This window comes from Athalia rosae, chromosome 6, assembly GCF_917208135.1.
Source record: "Athalia rosae chromosome 6, iyAthRosa1.1, whole genome shotgun sequence".
In the NCBI taxonomy this organism is placed as follows: Eukaryota; Metazoa; Arthropoda; class Insecta; order Hymenoptera; family Athaliidae; genus Athalia; species Athalia rosae.
In genome coordinates, this window is record NC_064031.1 from 9,682,639 (window position 1) to 9,704,477 (window position 21,839).

The 21,839-nt window shown below is 46.2% G+C and overlaps 2 protein-coding genes across 3 annotated transcripts; one reads left to right on the forward strand and one right to left on the reverse strand.

The window, feature by feature from the left end:
• The first annotated feature begins 533 nt into the window (after positions 1–533).
• Positions 534–16,891, forward strand: LOC105690345. Of its 2 annotated transcripts, XM_012408071.3 has the most exons (12): positions 535–813; positions 5,480–5,502; positions 5,982–6,064; positions 6,902–7,265; positions 7,407–7,735; positions 7,814–8,055; positions 8,144–8,337; positions 8,520–8,645; positions 9,018–9,074; positions 9,199–9,324; positions 11,371–14,370; positions 16,264–16,891. In XM_012408071.3, the coding sequence occupies exons 1-11, from the start codon at positions 800–802 to the stop codon at positions 14,268–14,270; spliced, it is 4,458 nt and encodes a 1,485-aa protein (XP_012263494.2). In that variant the 5' UTR covers positions 535–799; the 3' UTR covers positions 14,271–14,370; positions 16,264–16,891. The 2 variants fall into 2 exon arrangements, with proteins under 2 accessions (XP_020710522.2, XP_012263494.2); XM_020854863.2 differs by lacking the exon at positions 8,520–8,645 and having other exon boundaries at positions 534–813.
• On the reverse strand, positions 16,651–21,711 carry LOC105690407 (heparan-alpha-glucosaminide N-acetyltransferase). The gene is made up of 12 exons (XM_048656433.1): positions 21,483–21,711; positions 20,566–20,774; positions 20,318–20,448; positions 20,128–20,243; positions 19,747–19,939; positions 19,455–19,659; positions 19,229–19,396; positions 19,016–19,137; positions 18,752–18,921; positions 17,703–17,877; positions 17,383–17,495; positions 16,651–17,299 (listed from the first exon to the last, which is right to left on the reverse strand). The coding sequence occupies exons 2-12, from the start codon at positions 20,686–20,688 to the stop codon at positions 17,118–17,120; spliced, it is 1,698 nt and encodes a 565-aa protein (XP_048512390.1). The 5' UTR covers positions 20,689–20,774; positions 21,483–21,711; the 3' UTR covers positions 16,651–17,117.
• Between the last annotated feature and the right edge of the window lie 128 nt (positions 21,712–21,839).

Sequence of the window (21,839 nt, forward strand, 5' to 3'; positions counted from 1 at the left end):
CTCCACGGCAACTAAGAATAACCGGAAACATGTTGGAATGGATCCACCGCGCGACGGCGATCGGCCACGTCAACGTGGGCGGTTCGCCGTTAGATATTTTCAACCGGAACGAGACAAGCGAAACACAAATGCGCAACCCCGAATGTTTATATCGCCATGGGAGACCCGCCGATAATCCGCCGGTATAATAACTGACCTAGGCGAGGAGGCGTGCGATCGCGAGCAGGGGTCACTTTGTCTCGACGACGCTCCGGCTCGATCGCGGCAAACTCGCTCGTAGGAGTCGTCGTCCGATTTTTCTTCGAAAAATCGGCGATTTCGCGTCGGAAATAACGTGGGACGGCCGCGGTCCACCGGTCGCCCTTTTCCCCCCTCTCGCGCGATTCCTGCGGCGACCTGCAGATTCGCCGGTGGACCTCTGGTCGGGACGCCTCGTCACTCCGCTCGGTCCAACGTCGCGGTTGAGAGCAACGGAGACGAACACCGGCGAATCCGAGTGAAACGAAAAGGAGAGCGAATGAGTGCAAAAGAGGCGCGCGCGCGCACGGCCACCGGAGGGCCCCGCGATGTAGCGACCAGTTGCGGCAAACGCGTGGTCGGTCTCGACGCTGGCACCAGTGTTCGTCCGTTTATTCGCATCGCCCCGATGAAAGAATCAAACGGACGCAGGTAGGCGGAGGAATAAGACGCGACGGACCGGAAGCGACAGAAGCCGAGGAGAACCACCGTCGAACGATCGAGCGTCGCGACATCATTGTATCATCGTATTGGGGAGACGTGCAGTTGGACCATCGAAGCCATGAGTTACGCGGGGTGAGTTTTACCCTGCAATTTCGTCCGGTCCCCGGCGCTCGCCACCCTTGCTCGATTTCGATACACGCGTCCTCGTCCTCCGCGTCCTTCCTCCGTCGGACTCCGCGGCCCGTACGGCAGGATATGCAACTCGGAGAGAGCCGCGCGATAACTTCGTCTTATCGGCACCGCGGAGAGTTTATCGTCGTATTCGCCGATTAAAAAGTTTGCGGCGATTCTCAGCTGTCCGGTTTCGCGGGAGGCTTTTCCGACGAGAAAATGAATATCCGACAAATTCGTTTATATATCGACTGCTGCGCGCTGAGCCGCCGTCAAAAAAGTAACTAGGATACGCGTGGGCGTAGCGCGATTAACGTCTGACCCAGTTCCGTCACCCCGGAAACGAGAGGACGCGCCCGTACAGCGCCGAGGACGATTCGGCGGTCCTTCCTACGGTTATGGGACGTTTTTTGGTTACGCGACGAAAAATAGACAACGGATTCGACGTTAACGCGAATTCTCTAGAACCGCAGCTCGCGTGTGCATACGCCGCCTTTGGCTCGCCGTTATTATAGATATGCATTTTCGTTGCGTTATGAACGATCTAAAAATATTATCTGACTTCTGTTAGAGCCACGCCGGCGTATCGGCCAATAAAATAAAACAATGAAAGCCGGGGGCATCGGGCTTCCACGAAATCGCGACCGTTAACACCACCGGAAATGTGATCGCGGGGACCATTTCCGTAACGCGGCGAGCGCACCGCGCCGTTGCTTTCCAATAGAAAGCTGGACCGTGCGATTAAATATTTTTTTCGCATCGATTTCTCGGGCAACGCGGAATCGCGACGAGGGTGAACGAGGGATTTGGAGCAAAAATAGCGTGCGCGAAACGTTGAACGCGGAAAATTTTCCGTGCAACGTCGAAACCCGGCGTGTCAATGACCTTTGAATCGAATCGGATCTACGAGGGTATAATTTATTGCCACGTGCTGTTAGGTTGTCCGCCTAGGAAGAGCGTATTTTTAAATCGCGCGATATATGACCAGGTGGGTCGTTCGTTCGATTGATTTTCGCTCTCGAGTCTCGGTGAAAAATTATCATCGACGACGCCCCCGTACTCCCGAGCATATACGTACAAGTTGCCGTACGAACGACCCGTTCGCCGTATAAGCTCGTGGTGCGCCTAATGAGTCGACTGCAACGAACATTGTTTTACTCGATTTGCCGAAGGGGTTTAATGAAAAGGATTTCTACGCGGATGGAAAAGATCGGAGGCATTGACTAAAAATAAAATAATCGGAAGCATTTTATACCCGACGGTAACGCGCAGGTCAGCCGAAGTTAAAATTAACCATGCTTCGCGCGTCTACCTAAATACATTTCTACACCGAAGCATCTTGGCTGGGCTCCCGAAACCCCAGCGACGTCTCATCGGGACACACTCTCAAGTAAAATTATCGATCACCATAATTACACGTGTACCTGGACACCCGACAAAAAACTGAATTTATTAAGCGCCGCTACCCGAGTACCGAGTATCGGTCTCACCCCCGAAATCCCGACGCCTCGACAACGGCATCCTTGCGTCCGATTCGCCCCGTTGGTCGGGACGCGTTCACCGGTCGTAATTTCTCGTTGGCCAGAAATTACGGCGATCGTTCGATTCATTCGCACGAGGGAGAACGCGGTCGAATTTCTATTCGGACGGCGGTACCGTTATTCGGGATTGTAAACAGAAATGAGTTGCCAATTCTCTTGGCGTCGGGTCTCGCGGAACGCGCGGGGCCAAAATATACGCGGGGTGCGAGGAATCGGGGGGGGGGGGGATTTCCACGGGTGGCGATACGACAACAAACCCGCCTCGTTCGCGTCCGTTCCGACGGCTATATATCGGAATTTCGTCTCGAGACGATTATTCACCGGTCATCGTTCGTACCCCGATTCACCCTATTTTTCCCTCCTTTCGACCGGAACCCACCGAAAGTCCGACGGTTCAGATTGAATTACGATACGCGCGACGCACCCTGTAGCGCGTCCATTAATAGATCTTCTAATCCACGGATATTTTCCGGTCAACTCGCCAGACCGACAACAACCGACTTTGAAATCAACGTCGCGTGTGTATCGACGCGCGCTCGCCGGCAGACGCGAATGATTCAACAACGGGACATGAAACATGACCAGATGATATTCCTAACGCGAGAAAGTAACTCGTTCGTATTCATCTGAAATAGCGAGGCGGCGATACACCGTCGTATCTAGGTATAACTAGGTCGCCGCGTAGCCTGGTCTAGGACGGGCGTGTTTGGTACAGAGACGAGGAAGAGGAAGGTTTTTCGGGAGCAAATAGAGTGAAAGAGGTATAATGGAAAAAAAAAGAAGAGAAAAGGAAAAAAGAGCTGAGAAAATCTGAGGTGAACTTAAAATAAAAAGACGTTACACCGCTTCGCACGTGGCTCGAGGCCAATAACGAACGTTTTCACCGCAGGGTGACTGTCCGCCTCGGCGGGCACAGGCGCGTCCAATCGTCAGATAAGATAAAACCCGTGGCGCGCTAAAGATAAAAATTATTGGCAAGAAGAGGCTGAGGATCAGCGCGTGACACCTGCTTCTTCCGTGTAGCACGAGGCGACCGACTATGCGATACGATAGGTACAACACGACCGGCGTAGAGAGACGAGGAACCAGGAACCGGGAACCAGGAACCAGGAATCGCTGGGCGGCATTAAAACCGGGACGAACGACGATCAGGGGAAGAAACCGACTGGTGTATAGCTGGGTATCGCGTGGGCGTCGGATTAATATAGAATCTATCCAAGGCTTTCAAGGTCAACGGATGAATCCAACTGTCTCATCGACGGATACGATGAATAATATCCCAACGACATCTCGAGAGCCGAATTTTGTACAGCGATCGTCTTGGAATACGAGAGAAAAAATAGTCGTCGGGTCGAGTAACTATAAAGTACGACTAGTAGATGGGCAAGAAAATTTCCCCAAACCTAACGGGATTCCGATTCTTTCCGCGCGTTCGTTCGTCTTATCGTAGTCGCTTTCACCCCGAATGTTATCCCGAACAACAAAGTTCGACGGTGTGAAAATAGTTGTTTACGTACACCACACTTGTTCCCATGTTGTATCGGTAAACTTGTGTGTACCTACGCGTAGGCATCGTAACACGTCACGAGTGGGTATATGGGTATTCTCAAGAGCGATTCGTATGTTGACGAAATGTACGACGGTAATTACGGTACCAGACGCTCGCTATCGAGGTGGCCTTCGAAAGACTCCGGAGCTCTTACGACTCCCTAAAAGGAAAAACGCGGATCGGCACATAGCCGCGAGTGTGCTGAGTCGAGAGACTGCTGCGCAGGAACAAATATGGGTTACCAGTTTCTCGTTACCAGTTACCGTGGACGGTGGTGATCGTTGCTTTGTCGTCCCCATCCGTACGAGTACCCGCGTACGTCGCGACGAGACATAAGTAGGTATCATAAAATTCGTCAGTTATACGTTTCCTGAGGCGAGTACCGCGATTCTCGTGTTACAATAACGAGTTCGATCCCCTCGCTACGCGGAAGACCTCTTCGCGATAGGGAGCGTTGTTCATTATCGAAGGAAACCGTGGCCCGTCCGCACGCCCGTAACAATCGATTGCCAAAGTGCGCGAAGGTTTACGAGAAGGAGGCAGACGATGCTACGGATGCCGAAGATGCCGCGACTGCTCTTGAAAATCGCTAGGCGAGGCGATAAACATCGGGGACAATCGGTGTTGGCGAAATAGATGCCAACGTTGATCGGAGCTCGCGATTTACACGCTCGGAAGCGAACCGGCTGAACGAAAGACACGTGTTGCGATGGTCCCCGTCGTCCAAACCCCCGTTTCTATCCGCACTGCGGTCTTATGTGTTACATTTATTTTCATCCTAGCTAATGATGATGATGAGGAATGATTTTTCCTTCTGCCGTCATTTCGCGCAAAAACTAATGGCGACGACAGTAACGGTCGCGGATACGAAGAAGCGTGTTACACGTGATCCCGTTCTGTAAAATGAACCGCAAAGTGTGCGAATGATGATGTGTGCACAATTCATCGTACACCGTTTACGAACGCGGTGTACATCTTGCAATCAGACGTGCAAGCGTCGTTCGTTGCACGACGACATTGCGACGTCTTTGCGGAGGGTGAAGAATATTTCACTCGGAAGGCGTTTCGCGGTCGGTAGACGCGAGTGTTCCTAGCGCAGCGTATGGTTTGCGATAAATTCACCTTTCCATTGGCTCGTGGGGAAAAACGATGAGCATTCACGCGGAGTGCACAAGCGAATCCAGGTGTGAGGTGCACGTTTTGCGCCGGTGCAGCCGAATTCGCTCAACCTCCTTGCCGATAAAACGCGACGGTATCGTATATTCGGGCCGATGACATAACGCCGGAGCGTGACGCACTGTAATTAAAAGTCTTCGAATTTGTCCCACCGAAGACAGGGAGATTTCAATTTGAATCGAGCGTTTCCGAGAATAAAAATGCCTTGAAAACGTACGGACGTTGTACGGAGGTTCTTCGAAACGTAGAATGAAAAGTGATCCGCGAATAGAATCACGTTCAACCGTTGCGCAATGTTTCAATCGATATCTGTACCGAATTTTTACTCAAATTTGCCTCATTTTGTTTTGTTTTTTTCCAGAAATCCAGACTCTGCGGCGACAGGTGAGGATCGTTATTTTTATTCTAATTTATCAAATTCCTTCATCTCACTCTACACCTTTATCCTACATACCTGCTCATATTGGTGTGAAAACTAACCCGCCCGAAGCACTCCGATGGAAATTTGGAGCCTCGCAGGAATTTCCGGTAGATCGCTGGCTCCGCATCCGATCCTCGCAGGTCAATAATTCACACGGATATCTCGAACGGCCGAGTCCGTTCTAACAACAAGATTTCGGTATTTGCGAATAAGATATATGAGATAATTGAGTTGCGGTAATAGGTCAAGTATACCTATACCGTATCCTTGAACGCGGTCTGCGGTTTTGCATTTCGTCCTTCGAGACTCATACATAGGTACACGCATATCTTGTCTTATAGAGAATCACCCATTCGCGTCTACTCGCGCCGCGGCATCGAACGCGATCCTGATCGGTTCGGATCGCTGTAATCCTGTATGAATTTTTTTTTACCGATTTCAGGATTCTGTCCCGCACCACCTCCGCCTCCGCCGCCTCAACCAGTTCCTGGACAGACGCCGGCCCTAAGGATCAGTACTGCGGAGGTAAGATGAAAATTCTGTTCCCCTTTCGGTTGGAATCGTGGGTCCAAGACCGGATGGTTTCGATCGAACGCGAAAAGAGTAGCTCTGTGTAGAACAAAAAATGGATCAGAAAAGTTACCGGTGTTTAAATTTCGACTCTCGAATATTCACCAATTTTTCGTCGATCGATTCTCTCCTCAAAGTCTCTTATAAATTTTCTATTCTCGCTAACGAAAAATTCTATTTATATTTCTCACGCTGCAACTGGTTCGCGACGATTCGTCGATGGTAAGTAAATTCATCGCCGAGTTTGCAATGAGTCATTGACGGTATTCTTTTGATTATACCGAGTAGCTCGCGGTAAAGCGGTATACGCGCGGTGTAATAATAGCGGTATGTATGCGCGTACAGAGCGTTCGAAAGGCCTACTCTGTTCGTTGGCCGACGGAGGACGAGCGGAGTTTATATTTTCGCAGTGACTGCAGAGATGCGAAGCGGAAGGAGAAACGGGAAATCGAAAGACGGTCTAGCGTAGATTAATTTCGCTGATACTTTGCGCCGTTACATTTCTGAAGTCGCGTACACGCCTGTACAAGTTGATGTAGAAACACGAAACGTAAACCTTATTCACGTTCCTATACAATTCGACGTTATATCATAGTTATTTTTCAACCAGCTCTTCGCAGGCTGGCTCCGGTAATATCAATTCCCCGCAACTGTATTCAATGTGCGGCGATATTATCGCACCGCGGTAGAAAAAAAACGATAAATCTCTCGATCCATATCCCGATTTTTATCACGCAGTTTTGCCGGATTTCTAGCCCGAAACAATGAGCGTTCGAATTATCGTTTCCTCAGACGCCGAGGCCACGGAGACCGCAGAACAACAACGACCCTTACGAGCCACCGGCCGCTATACAAAATGCGATGATGACCAAAGACAAGAAACCGTTCACTTACACCCCGGGTATGGGTGGAAAGCTGGATCTCTCTCAAATCAGGAGTCCGCGGATGGCACGTCGCGTTGCGAAAAACGCCAATGACGAGGGAATCGAAGGCCCACCGAAATCCGCCCACGAGCCAAAGCCAACCAGCTCCTTAGCTGCCCCGAATCTCTACGTTCAACCCCAGGTCGCGGTTCCGGTGTTTCCCGTCAATATGCCCGCCACGCCGTCCGCCAACAGGGCCCACGGCGTCCACGTGAATCGCACACCGTCAACGGGTAAGATTTTTCAACGATCGAACGCCGTGACTTTTAAATAAAAAAAAAAAAAAAAAAAAAACAAACAAACAAACAAACAAACATGACGAAAAAAAACAAACGACAATCGACTATCGCGAGCTCAAATGGGAAATCTTGCAGCGGGCAACAGTCAACCTGCGGAGACGGTGCGGGTCGGTGGTAATGCTCGAGGCGAGGGAAAAACTACGCCGGTTATGACCCCTTTGTCGCCTCAGAGTCCGACCACTCCGCCAGTGGTCACCCTAGCCAAGGCCCCCACCCCGTGGCTCCAGAACAAGCCCAAGCAGCAGGACGATCTTCCGGAGTGGGCGAAGAAGTCTAACAACAACAAGCCGATCGACGCCGCGTCGGAAGTCACGGCGTCCGTAACGCCGGGGATTTATCATCAACCTCAGCCGATTTACACGCAGAACCAGACCCGACAACAGGATCGTGTTATACCCGTTCGCGTGAGTTGGGATCGGCGCGTCGATTTCTCCCGTCGTAGCGGGGAATCTTGTTCTCTAATATTCGCGAACGGTTTCCAGATCGAGGACAGGCCTTCGGTATTCACGGTGAAAAACGAAAGCGCGGGTCACCATCAGTTCAAAACGGCGCCAAATCAGCAACAGAGATGGGGTGGTCAGCCCCAGCAACAGACTCAACAGTATCAGAACCAAGCACAGCACCAGCAACAACCCGGAGGTGCTCGCATTATTCCCATTATGCTCGAGGACAACGGACACCCCCAAGGGCGCACGATTCCCGTCGACGTTCAGGGATCCAGAGTGTAAGGCTCTTCGTATCGTCAGCGAGAACGTAGCGTCCGCTCGATTATTTCGACGATGAAATTGGCACGGATATCTTGGCGGTTTCAGGGTCGTCCAGAGGGGTCCTACCGGGGCGGTTAATCAGCCGGAGCCCGGACCCGTTCAATCCAGATCGTTCAGGGTGCTCCAGAAGATAACCGACACCGATTCCGATAACGACGTAGACGGCAATTCGGAGCAGATCCGTAAACTCCAGCTCACCGAGGACGACAGAGCCCTCATGAACAAATTCAAGGAGCAAGGTAAAGAAAAAAAATAAACACAGATTCGCCAAGACGCGCGTAATCGTTGAAAAATAATGGGATATCTAGACCCGTTCTGCAACAGATACTATACGCCGACGACAATTATTGTGATTGTGATCAAAGTTTGGTAGAAGGTTTTGTTTGTTTTTATCATCTAACCGAATTGTGGATTTCGATAGTGGACGGTGAGAATTATCTACATCAAGAGGAAGATCCTCGATATCGTGGTGCTGCGATCCCGTCTCGCGCATTCCGTTTACTACAGAATATGACAGATTCCGGAGAAGTTTCGACGACTTCAAACGGTATATACCATTGCTGCCGATAGGTGTACATACATATATACATACATAATCGTAATTTTTGTTCGTTACAAATCTCCATCCCCGCCGATTACTTTTACAGCCCCCCCTCCCCTCCCCCCCGGGTGAACTCCCGATCACGATCATCGTGTTCAACGCATGCATATACGTGTGTGTGTCCGTCTGCGTGCAGTGCATACGAAAATATTACACCAAGTTAGATCGTTTGCACTTTTTAGTTTACTCACCTGTTCGTTGATTCGGAAAGATTGCATGTCCGATATCGGATAACCGGCATAGTGTCCACGCGTCTTTGCTATTTCGTTATCTTTTGATAAATGTTGCTCAATTGACAACTCTTCCGAATTCTTGCAGCGCAGCGTCCCACGACCGCGATCAATAAGAAGCAGAACAGGAATTCAAAGTCTTTCGGTAAGCTTGCGACCGTTCACCATTTTGCCTTCATACTCCCGATCGAAAACTGTCGCCGTTATTGGGCATCTATCGTCGTGATCGTTGGTTGCCAATCTTGTATTTTTTTTTTCGCTTTTCGCAGAAGAAGCTCAGGCCAACCTGCCGCCCAGCGAGCAACAGGTCCAGGAGCCGAGGAAGTACATGGGCGGTGCGATCCCGTCGAGGTCCTTCAGAATGTTACAGGCCATGACGTCCCCCGATAATATCGGTGAGTCGATCGTTATTCATCTCATCGTATTTATCGTTTCTCTTTTTCATAATTACGGATATACATATAAGTGTAGTCATGTAAACTTACTTGAGTATTTTCAATTCGACGCGGAGATAAATTGAGCACGGGGGATCGTACGGTGCGATCGTCCGCCACCGATTTTATTCGCATTCTGACGAGAATCCGTGATATTTCGCCAGAATTATCGGTATTCGTCGATTCGAGCTCTACCTCTCTCCGTGCGATTGAAATACGATATAGTATACATATATATATATATATACAAATACATTCACGTACCTATAATATAATATGATATAACAATCTTGGAATAAACTTGTCATATACCTTCATAATAATGATCATTAAAAATCAAAAGCTTATTCGCCTCTGTGAATTAATTGAATTGACAATGTCCATCACTTTGACATTCGGATGATAATATTTTTTTGACTAAATAAAATGTTACACTATTGCCATTCGAACATTCATGCATTCTCAAATCCTGTGTTCACAGGAACACATAATAATAATAATAATAATAATAGTAATATCAATAATAATAATGATTCCCTGACAAGAACTTGAATAATTAGTGAAAAACTTATCACGAAATTGAGGATGCCAGAGCAATGTGCGGGTGTCGCCGTCATTCGTTTGCAATTGTTATAAAAATAATTGTTACGATGAAAGATTCGCCAGAGAAATACGATGAATTTTCACACTTATCCGTGAAAGTGCATCGCTGTAAACTGTACCGTATATAATCGCTGAGCAACATTCGTTTTCTCCAATTCCCGCCCGAGCCACGCAATTTTTCATTCGTCCAAATATCATCTGAAATTAGCAGAACAAATGCCATAATTTTCATTACCTCCGCGGTGGCCATAGAAAAAATGTCTCATCGAATTAAGTAAATTCGAGTCCGCGAAACGAAAATACGTACAACGAAAATTCCGAGCGAAGAGAAGCAACACCGTTTTTTGCAAATTTTCGTATTTCAATTTCGTCAAACGCATGTCACTATCGACATACCCAGATGTCAATAATAATACGATGATGATGTTGTAGACGAATTCTATTTTCCCATTCACATCGACTCGGTTTTTCAATTATTAATTAGTTAATTGTTTTTTGTTTTTTTTTTCTGGCCCACCCACCCCTTCGCGAAATTACCGTTGGTTAGTTTAAAAGCATTTTTCTTACCTTATACCCTCGCCTATTACGTTCCCGCATAATAAAAATAGCAAATTACCAGTTACAACGTGCGATATATCTTAATAGCTGAGAATAGTTTGTTGATCATGAGAATGTTGCATGTCGTTTATTACCATTTACTATTTACTATTGTTCGCCATATTATACATTTTTGCAGTTTGATATAATAATTGCAAGTGTCTTGCATGTATACACATTATACTATAGGTATACCATGTAGGTGCCGTAATATTCCGACCGGTCGAAAGTGCAGTGCGGTTGAAAAATATATATTGTGTTAAAAATTGTTTGAAAGTGAAATAGAAAAAGTCGTCATTATTTTGTGTATGGCGTATATCCAACTTATGAACAGCAAAAAAAGCCTAGATTAAAGTAGCAATCTTTTCGAACGAATTCCCTAAAATTCTAAAGAACTTTCTAGATAATTTTCGTTTTACTGCACCAATACTTGTTTGCTCTACATACATCGTGTGTAAAACATCGTTTGGCCATGCCTCATACTTTGATCGATTCCTTTGAACACAGGATTAGATGAAACATTTTAGTATACATGCATTCTCTATTGATGATGACTGTAAACATTGAATATTAAATATAATGGGCTATCGGGAGGGTTGATCATGATAAACCAAAAAAGAAAAAAAAATAAAAATAAATGAAAAAGGAAATGAAAAAGAAATTGCATCAAAGAAACGAAAGCCCTACGATGATATCAGATCGAGAGGTTAAGAGAAATCGCAAGTAAAAAAAAAAAGATAGAGGAAAAAAAACACATAGGAAAATGGAGTTGATTTTTGTCTGTATGCGATATGCTGTTTGTTGTAGCTCCGCAAGAAAATCGCCAACAAGATTTCATCTCTCGAACAGAGAATAACGTTACGGGCAATCAGCAATCGGGTGTTTATTTCCCAAACTGTCCCTCTCCCTATTGGAGCCCCGAGGGAGGCTGGTGGGGCTACTACCCCCTCGGGTACGCACCGCCGCCGCCGCCGCCCAATTCCCAACCCCTCGGCGTTGCGCACAATCCCTACGCTTATTGCGACTACGCCGACGGGAACCCTTACGCTTACTACGCGATGTACGACCAAAGTTACCACCATCAGAATTACGCCCTGAGCTACCCCCCGCAAGTCGAGGGGCGAGGGGAGGCTCCGACGAACGGCGAATGTAGCCGAGATCGTTGTCCGGATGGTCAGCGAGAAGCGATCGCGCCTAGTTACGCGATCCACGACTGCCCTCGTATACCGCCGGCGTACGCCGCGCCGACCAAAAATTCTCCGCAAAGGACGCAGGAGGGTCCGCGGAACCCCCAGGAGGAACGGAACGTTGCTCTCGATTCGGACAACGGAGGAAACGATAGGAGCGACGTCGACAACGTCCGTGTCTCGACGCCGAAGACGATCGACTACCTGACCGTCCCTAAATGTGTTAAGAAAAACCGAGCCCGGGTCGGCGATGGGCGGAATTCCAACGATCCGAGCGTCGACGTGGAGTCGACGGGCGAGATCACGTTAGAGAATCGAAAGAACAAAGTATACGAAATGACGCGGGGTAACGCCGCCCGCGGCGAGGACTCTGCGGTGCGCACGATCGCCACGGACTCCGATTCGGACACCGATTCCGACTCGGATTCGGATTCGTCCGAATCCGACAGCGAGAGCGACAAGAGCGAATCGGAATCCAGCGACGATTCCTCATCGTCGAACTCCGACAGCGAGTCCGGATCCGAGTACGTCGCGTATACGAACGTTCCGAAGTTAGCCGCGTCGTCGACGAGGCCGGAGGAACCCGCAGCTACGCCTATCTGCATTCTATCCGTTGACAAGGAATGCGTTAACTCTTTGTCGACAGCGACGATTTCGGAAGACGGATGCGAACACTCGTCGAGATTGTCGTCGGACAAGCTCACGTGCAGCGAGTGCGACTCGGATGCCGACGACGAGTACCAAATCGAGTCGTTGAACAACGACTGCATACTGCCGCACCAGCTGAGCGTCATATACGAGGACGCCGAGCAAACGGAGACGGAAAGCGATTCGCGAAAGTTCGAGTACTTGAAGGGAAAGGGAACGACGAAGGAAGGCATGGATAGTTCGGGAGAGTCGCCGGACGACGGTGACGATACCACCGTCAGCGTTAGTTTGCCGCTGAGATTCAGATTCTCGGTTTCAGAGAACAACGAGGACGTTACCACGGTCATCGTAGGGGACAGCACGGTCAGATCGGCCAAGAAATCGAACGGCGACGACGAAGTTTCGAGGTCCCGTTGCGAACCCGACAACAGCAACGACGTTCACGTCAACTTCAGGATAAGAAAGAACAACAACACGTCCGTCGATTTCACGCTAAAGAAGCAGAAGGGATCACTCGAAGAGTCCTTCGACACGGAATTCACATTGACGAATGACGACGCGAAGGAGAGCAGGCTAGAAAACGCGGAGACCAGACTGAGTTCAGGGGAAATGAACGGCGGTACCGACGAAAATGCGAATTTGAATATCGGAGCGATCGAAGAGGAGGAGGAGGTAGTGGTGGAAGGCTCGGATCGCGACAGAAAAATCGAAGCGGAGTTAACGATCCACACGAAACGGACGGACGTGATCAGACATATTTGGAAAAAGGAGCTCGACCTGGAAACTGAAACGGATCTGGAGACGACTGTGAACAGCGAGGAGGCGAGGGAGGACACGGAAACCGCTTACTCGGTAAGAAACGATACGACCAACTCGAACGACAGCGGATACGACGCCGAGTATGACGTGACCACCTCCAAGTCGGCGGTCGAGGGTGAGATGCACAGGGAAGTCGTAGAGCAGAAGAGCCTCAAGATAAAGGAATCGGACTCGGTGCGTACCGAATTCGCCATCAAGAAAACGAAGAGAGTCGACGACGACGACCCGAAAAAAGAAGAGGATATCGTCGAGGAAGCGGAGGGCGAAAAAACCGAAACCAACAAGCAGGCCAAGCGGCTGCTGACCGTCCAGAATTTGAGGGACGAGACCGACGACGAGGACAGCGGCGTGACATCCGACATGAGCCGAATGATATCCGAGGTGGACACGGACTCCGAATGCGCGAGTGTCAAGAGAATGAACAAGTACCAGAGGACGCAGACCCACTCCAGGTTATTCAAACTCCTGAACGACGACGCGGTATTGGCGGAAGTGGACCCGACGGACGAACACCTGTACTCTCCCGGGAGACGGGAGCACCTGAGCTTGCCCCTGTTGAAGGCGAACGTCTTCAACTACGACGAGAATTGCCACTCGAATTATTCGAGCGGCATCACCTCACCGGATTACTCGCCTCTGTGCGAGCACTCGTGGCGGAGGATACACGAGGGTAGGTCCTTCGAGTCGGAGAACAGCAGCTCGGTGACGACGCCGAACGAGTGCGCCGACCTCGGCGATACCCTCGGCTACGGGATATTTGCGCACGCCGAGAAACCCGCACCCAATGACGACCCCTACTTCCAGACTTGGAAGACCGCGACGTCGCCGGTACAGTTCGATTACGACATCCTGCCTTCGATCGCCTTCAAGAAACTGAAGAAGCTCGAGAACGGCGTCACTGGCCACTCGAAGGGGCGCAGGACGCACGTTCTATGCCCGAGGATAAAGAGCTCGAAAAACGTGCCGCAGGCACTCCAGTCGCCTCACAAGGCGATAGCTTCGTCCATTCCTTTCATGTCCAAAAAATCCTCATTGAAAAACGGCCACTGCTGATGGCCCGAGGCTGAGTGAAGTTAGGCCTATGCATCCGACCCACTGAAGAGCGTTCCAAGTTTTGTCTAGTTTCGCAGGGCTGGGCTACGATGCCCAGAAGGTACAGGCCACGTGTTTTTTTTTTTTTTTTCATCTATCGGTACATATTATTTTTATCTGTTTTTTATCCACAATATTATACACATTTGACATGCATACAACACATACCTATAGACGTACGATGTTGAACTACGGGGTGTAAAGAAATGATGCGTCGTCTCTTCACCGGATAATTATCCACCTCGGAATTTGTAAAATTTACGAGAATATACTTTAACCACAAAATTTATTTTGATCCCTTTGCGACTCGAAGTAAAAAAGTTTCATCGACTCGAACGATTGACGAACCCGTCAAGAGAAACCAGACTCCCAATTGGGACCTTTGTTTTTCTTGACGGGTAAAATTTCTTGAGTCACTGGAAAATTTTTCAATTCATAGGCCGAGGTAAATTTTGCGGTGCCGAGTTTTCGCTAATCTCGCCAATCTCGAGCTGAAGAATTGCCTGGTGAAACGATAACAGCTAATTTCTCGCCACCCTTTATATTTCGTAGACATACAACGAGTCTAGTTGTAAACTGAACTGTCGTACGCATTTACGCGTACCTTATACCATACGAATCCTGTACTAATATTTAAATGTTTGCGTATAACACATTTGCCGTAGTCGTGCAAAACCCAACGTTGTGCAGCTACCCTTTCCGCCGTGAAGAAAAAAAGAAGAAGTACTTCCGATAGAAATAAATTCGCTGCTTAACATTCTTAATTGTCCAACAGACCCATTTTAATTTCATCCAATCGCCCCGATCATCCAGCCAAAGTTTCATTCGAAACGCGCACCGAGTGGAGCAGGACTCGTAGAAATCTATAACGCTTCCGCATCACGTTATCATACCAGTCTGCTCCATTATATCCATAACAATGCATACAAACATCGACGATTATCATATAGTTGTTATCAGCCTGATCACTGATTGATTCGCTTAATCCAAAAGAATGAACGGCGCAGCAATAAAATTTTTGGATCTACCGGAATGCCGATTAAGTAGAGTTGAATGGCAAATTCGCCTCGATCTCTCGTATTCTCCGTCGTGTCATTCGAACATACCATATTATGTATGATAATTGGCTATCGGCTGTTGTGTCTGATTTTTACACATGCACGGCATCCCGCTGCTTAATGTCACATGCATCGCTTATAGCTCCCACCCGTTATACGTACATACATACAGATACATGCATAATACCTATACCATGTTATTTACAACTGCGCATACCTATATGTTTATACGTTTTCTCGTACGATTACATATCTATTCGTCGTACTCTAATAGATAACACAACATACTATAATTCAATGAATCGTTTTTTTTTTTCTTTCTTTTCTGTCGATAGCAATAACGAGAGTCGCGGTCATGTATTTGTAATGCCATTGCAATTAATAGATAAATATCACTAACAATCACCGCGTATACTCATAGCCTGCACCTACCTAATTTCTTCGTTTTTTTTCCTCGAATTTTTCTCTAATTTTAGTTCGGTTTACAGGTAAAGATATAAGACTACGTTGACTCGTGACTGACAATGAGTCAATGATTAAGAAATGCTTTGCAATCGTTTCGGTAAACAATAGATCGATTATATCTTTATCATACACCGATTGTGAAAATGATTCGCCTTCTTTGTCGGCATTCCTACACTTAACTGAACGTTACAAGCAGATCGTTTGATTCAAATTTATTGTTTGTAGAGTTTTACTTGATCGGATATGCATTATCATAGTATATTGAGTCGCGGATAACGCAGTTAATCCCTGCACTCGTTGATTTGAAATCGAATCAATGACAGATTCAAAGCAATATATGTTCGGTGCATTTAGTAATTTTTGTTTTTTTTTTCAAAATATATGACCAATTTTAGGCGACATCCAATAACCGAAGTTATTCTCTTTTTCAGGTCCAGACCAAACTGATTACTGAACCGGTGGAGATAATTTATTCTAAATGTGACTATCGCGCTATATTGCCAGTGTGTTTTTAATCGGTTGTCATTGCTATTCATTTTTTTTTTCATTTTCTAAGAAATGATACGCAATTATTTACAATAATCTGCCTAAAATTTTACAGCGTGTTGCAACACTTATTTGTAACCGTCTCTTTTTTGATAATCTCTCATAAGGTGCATAGCGGCAACAACGACGAGATCAAATAAGTTACTACCATATTTCAATACCATAAACCATGCGGGTGATATACATAAGTGGTGTATCGAAAATTGGATGAATCGCTTTTCGAGTACGCGAGAAATTCTCTCATCTCTTTGGTGACATATTTTTACATAATATTTAATCGGATAAGCCATTGCGGTTTTTATTCATTCACGGGTGTGTCGACAACTGACAGCGTTCGTTTACTTGTCAACATGGCATTTCAAGGATATAACACATCTTTGAAAAAGAAAACACAAAAAAAAGCACAAAAAAAAAAGTACCGCTCGTCTATGTTACAGTACACCGTATAGCTATATAAATTGTATAATTTATGTAAGTTGTGTAAAATAAATGATGAAATGATTATTCATAAAACCATATGTAACACCAAATATTTTATCTGTTCAGCGGCATATTTTTTTTATACAAATATACTCACGGTAACCCTGAGATTGATTTCCCGGGACTCATACTTGCAGCGCAGTACGCAAGTATCCGTATGAGAAAAATCGCTCTGTAAATTCCGGGCACGTGTTGCAATGTGATGAATTTTGATTCTGAGCAACGAAAGTAAAGAAATTTCACAAATGAAATGAAAGCTTTACAACGATACGTAGATTCTCTTCCAGTGAAGAATATAGGCGATCAGAGTCCATAGTGCGGTGCCCCAGAGTGCCTCGACCAGCACCCAAGTGTGGCTCCCCATAAGGCCGTATCGCCAGTGGAAGGGAAATATTTGGAAACAGAGTTCGTGGCCCACGTACATCGCCAGGGCGTTCATTCCTGGGGGAGTCGAATAATTCGTTAGTAAGGGTTCTCGTAAGGGATGACGGGGAATTTGAATTATTTTTATTGCTAAAGCGTACCGGGAATTCTGAAGGGACCTCCTCGCCATATTTTCGTCACGTCTACAATGACGTAACAGACGGTGAATAGGAAAAGCGCCAAGCTCGTTGTCACCAAGACGTAAGACATCGACCTAAAAAACACTCGGTTCGAGAAATCGTATTTTGATTGTCAGTTCGCGACCGATAAAAAGCAGCACTCCACGTTCGCGAAAGGAACAAAAAACAAACTGAGAGTATCAAAAATGCATGGGAATTATGCACGAGCTGTACCGTCGCGTGATAATATTAGATAATAAAAAATTTCATACGCAGCGTGGTGGCCTGTAAAATTTACTCACCACAAACTCTTGTTGATAGGTATGCTGCCACTGAAATGCAGGGCGAGACCCACGCAGCCACAAATACCACCCCATATGAGCCATCTGCATACTCGGCTCTTACAGCTTTTGTAATATCTCAGGACCATCCCGGCCTGGACCCCCAGGAAAACCTGGAATATCGAACTTAGGCAGCCTGGGGCAGAACCCGGTCACCTTTGGTTATGAAATTTGAATATAATCGCGATTGATATGAGGAAGAGGGGACTCGGCTGCATGTTTTCAGTCGTTTGGTTCGAAAAGAGGACAGAACACGGGGCGGAAATACTCCCGGTGATGTGACCGTCAAGGTGAACGCGGTTTAACTTCGCATAATGTATGCACATTATGAAGTAGGCAGTAGCGACGGAATATTGTTTGAGCTTGGTAAAGTATATCACACCGCAATAACTTGGCACAGACGCAAGCGACGTCGGCCTACTTTGACTTGCAACAACGATATGCCGAATGACGGACATAGTTACTGTACGATGCAACAATTACTCCGATATTTAGGTATATTACAATAACTATTCATACTAGAGTAAATAAATGAAGTTTAATTGGTATTTTTTTTTTTCAAGTTCTTCCGACTTGAAAGTTACTTTAAGGCACAAAAAACAAACTCTCCCCAAAGTGCAGCTCGACATCTCAACTCGCTAAGACGCACGAAAACTTTTCATTTTCCCATCTAAATAGCACGTGAAATTTTTGTTTCTTCTTTTTACCGCGCAAAAGTGAGAAGAATTTTTTTTTTTTTTTATTTTTATGTACCTATTCTTGTAGGAAATTCAATTCTCTAGAAAAGAGCTCTGTTTTGGTTTTCTCGTAATCTTAGTGGATAAAAAGTTATCTGACTTTGAATATCGAGCTGCACTTTGGAGAGAGTTTTTTTCATGCCTCACAATCAGAGTAACTTTTGAGTCGGAAAACGGAATTTTTTTGTTTATGGACCATCCTGATACATACATGTACCGAACTTCTTGCAATCGAGGATTCTTCTCTTCCCCTTAGAAAAAGTTAATAATTACCCAAGATTCCTTCGGGGTCGAACGGTCCTGACCCATAAACAGAATCCACGGCTGGCCGTTGAAAGATGTGTTCTACGCCGAGCAATTTCCGATCCACGTATCCCGCTGCACCGCCGGCGCATTCAAAGTATTTTCCATCCTCATGACGCCCCCCCGGCCCCAAGTAGCCTCTGTAATGTAGAAAAGAGTCGAATCTCGACGATTTCATGAGGCTGTATGAGTATAATTTTTGTAAAATAAAAAAAAACCAAAAAATTTACGAACGTTGGACAACCAGGAACCGGCAAGTGAAACGTTATGAGAAAGTGGGCAGCAACGATACCAGAAATCCACACCCACTGAGGCAGGAGCGCCAGAATATCGCTGATGGCTTTGAAATATTGATTCTGAAATTGGAAAAGTTTTTTCCTCGGAATAAGAAACGTAAAAAACACCGACAACGTCACCGATATATGACAAATTTTTTTATCTTCGAACCTTTGGCTCAATTCGTTTTCGCCGGCTGAAAGAAACTAGGGCCAGTGCAACTATCAAGTACACCAAGCTGAATCGTTGCAATACTCCGAATATCCTGATGCTCTCTAGTTGAGGGATGGTTCCGAGGGTGTTCAGTGATATCCCGATCAGAAATAGCATAACACTGCGCTGCGAAAAAAATTTGTTTAATAATTTTCAAACGATATGCATCTCCGTGAGTGCACACCTTGACGATCCCCTTGCATATGGAGAACCTTGAAATGTTTCGCGAGAGTTGCGAGCCCAGGGAAATGGGTAGGCAGACCCCCATGATCCACATAAACCACGGAAAAACCAAATCAGCGACTAGTAAACCGTCCCAAGTGGCATGCTGCAGTATGCGAAACCCTCCGGCACCATCGTTGACGAATATCATTAGCAAAATGCTTATTCTGCATAGAAAAACAATTACGGTACAGGGTTCGACTAACGATTTTGTTTTTCACAAGTCCACACCGCGAACGATTAGGCTTACGCACCCTCTGAAAGTGTCGATACATTTTACACGGCGTTTCGCCGCGGGCAACTTTATACTATGCCGCTGTTGCTGCTGTTGCACATCTCCGTTAATATCTTCGTCTCTTAATTTCTTTCGTAATCTGGTCATTCCAATTCTTAACAACGAGCATCCGCCCAGAACACATATTAACGCAGCGGCGACGACGCAAAGAGCTGAAATAAATGATACATACGGGGTGACGTTATACCTGCACAGGTATAATATAATCATCAGCATAATCTCGTCAATTTTCCATTGCCAATCGCTCGAGGCGCAGTCGAACTTGTACGGACTATTGACTTTATTTATACCTTATAATACTCATGAATTATTGCGATCTCTTCCATCAGATTGTACTCACGTATGTAAAGGCTCGAAGGATCTTTCAGTGTTCGGACATCGCAAGTTTCGTTACCGATATCCAACTCGTACGCCCCGAACTGGTGCAGATTCGGCTCCACCTCGCACAAAACGTCACTGTGGAAAAATAGGTTTTATTCCGTATTGTATAATTATTTTCGCTCACACGACGTTGGATTCGGATATTCAACCTTGAATTTCTAGCTGAAATATATTCCTCATCGCCGCTGCTTCTTATTCGCCAGGTCAAAGATGCATCTGTTTGAAACTTGATACTCTGGTTCGGCGAGTTCGTTATCGGACCAATTCGGGTGAACGGACACTAAAGGAGAATCAAAGACTGAATCGATTAAACACCATGGACAAAACAAAGACTATTGACCTGATACCGATAGCTCTAGCTCATAATTCAACAATAATAAATGTGTATTATATTTACCGCGTCGCAGTCGGAGGAGAGGGAATACAACCAAGCTGAGGGTAGTTGGGAATTTTTTTTTATGTTCACGCACGCTTCGTCGTAAATCAGGTCGTTGTAATCACACATCCAATTTTCAGCCATGACTTCGAAATGTTATTTGAAACCGAACTGTTGATCGAATCCTTAGAACGCGAAATTCATTTTCCCATCCGCATATGGAACCAGAGCTGTATTCAAATTTCCACTGGCGCGTAATTATACGTGCGTTACGAAATCGGGCCTGTGCATGGATACGGCGAATAGTGGTTTCGAAATCCACAACTGGCTATTACATGACGTACATACATATGTATATGGGAGAAAGTAAAAGTGATATAAATATTGTCGTACGTTGCCGACGTATTAATGAGGCACCAGCCCGTTGATTACAGATTTGTAAAAAATGTTTTTTCACTACTTGGCAATAATTGATTTGTTATAGCAAGGATCGCGAGACCTTATTATTGACCATTGTTGACTAAGACTTGACCGACTCTTCACGCGTTGCTCAAACAATTAGTGCGTTGATAATCTCTTTTTATCTACTTGTCGACTGAACTGAATAGAAGATTAATAACTTAAATGCAAACACTGTTTTTTTTCTCCCTCTGATAATTAGATTGATTTGACGATTACTGCGTTGATAATCTCTTTTTATCTATTTCTCGACTGAACTGAATAGTAACTTAAATGCACACTGTTTTTTTTTTGGTTTCTTCTTTTATTCGACCCACGTCCCGAAAGCGGAAACTCTTCGTACAGCTATAGCATATGGATACCGCACGCAGGTAGATAATATTATATGGATTATCGGTACGATGCACGACCCGTCGGCGTTACTTGCCAGAGGCAAATAGAATGAATTTTCTTCGAACTTGAAGAATATATGCACTTACGTCCGTCCCACTTATTTACCAAGCTGAACATCGGTCACTTGGTCAGCACGCGTTGTGTTGACTGTTGCATCGGAACGAATGAATGAGCACCTGTTAGATTCCAGGTACCATACGCGCCTTATATTATTTTCAGGTTGCAAGTTGTCTCGTGAGTAATTTTCGGTAACAAAGGATAACGATCGATGTCGGATGTCATGAATGCAGATAAATTTGACGGAGAAATCGGAACATTAGAAAATTATTCCTCCGTCCCCGCTACGTCCCGTACGAGGAGGATATTATTAATTCGAAGCAGATTTTCGAATTGATTAAACATAGTAATTTTTTTTTACATAGGTATATATGTAATGTATAAAT

Coding starts and splice junctions, on each gene's coding strand:
- LOC105690345 (XM_012408071.3), top strand. Junction 7,266..7,406: donor GAATCGCACACCGTCAACGG/GTAAGATTTTTC, acceptor GAAATCTTGCAG/CGGGCAACAGTCAACCTGCG. Junction 8,646..9,017: donor AGTTTCGACGACTTCAAACG/GTATATACCATT, acceptor GAATTCTTGCAG/CGCAGCGTCCCACGACCGCG.
- LOC105690407 (XM_048656433.1), bottom strand. CDS start 20,688: ATGGCTGAAAATTGGATGTGTGATTACAACGACCTGATTTACGACGAA. Junction 18,922..19,015: donor CCGGTTCCTGGTTGTCCAAC/GTTCGTAAATTT, acceptor TCTACATTACAG/AGGCTACTTGGGGCCGGGGG. Junction 17,300..17,382: donor AGGTCCCTTCAGAATTCCCG/GTACGCTTTAGC, acceptor CGACTCCCCCAG/GAATGAACGCCCTGGCGATG.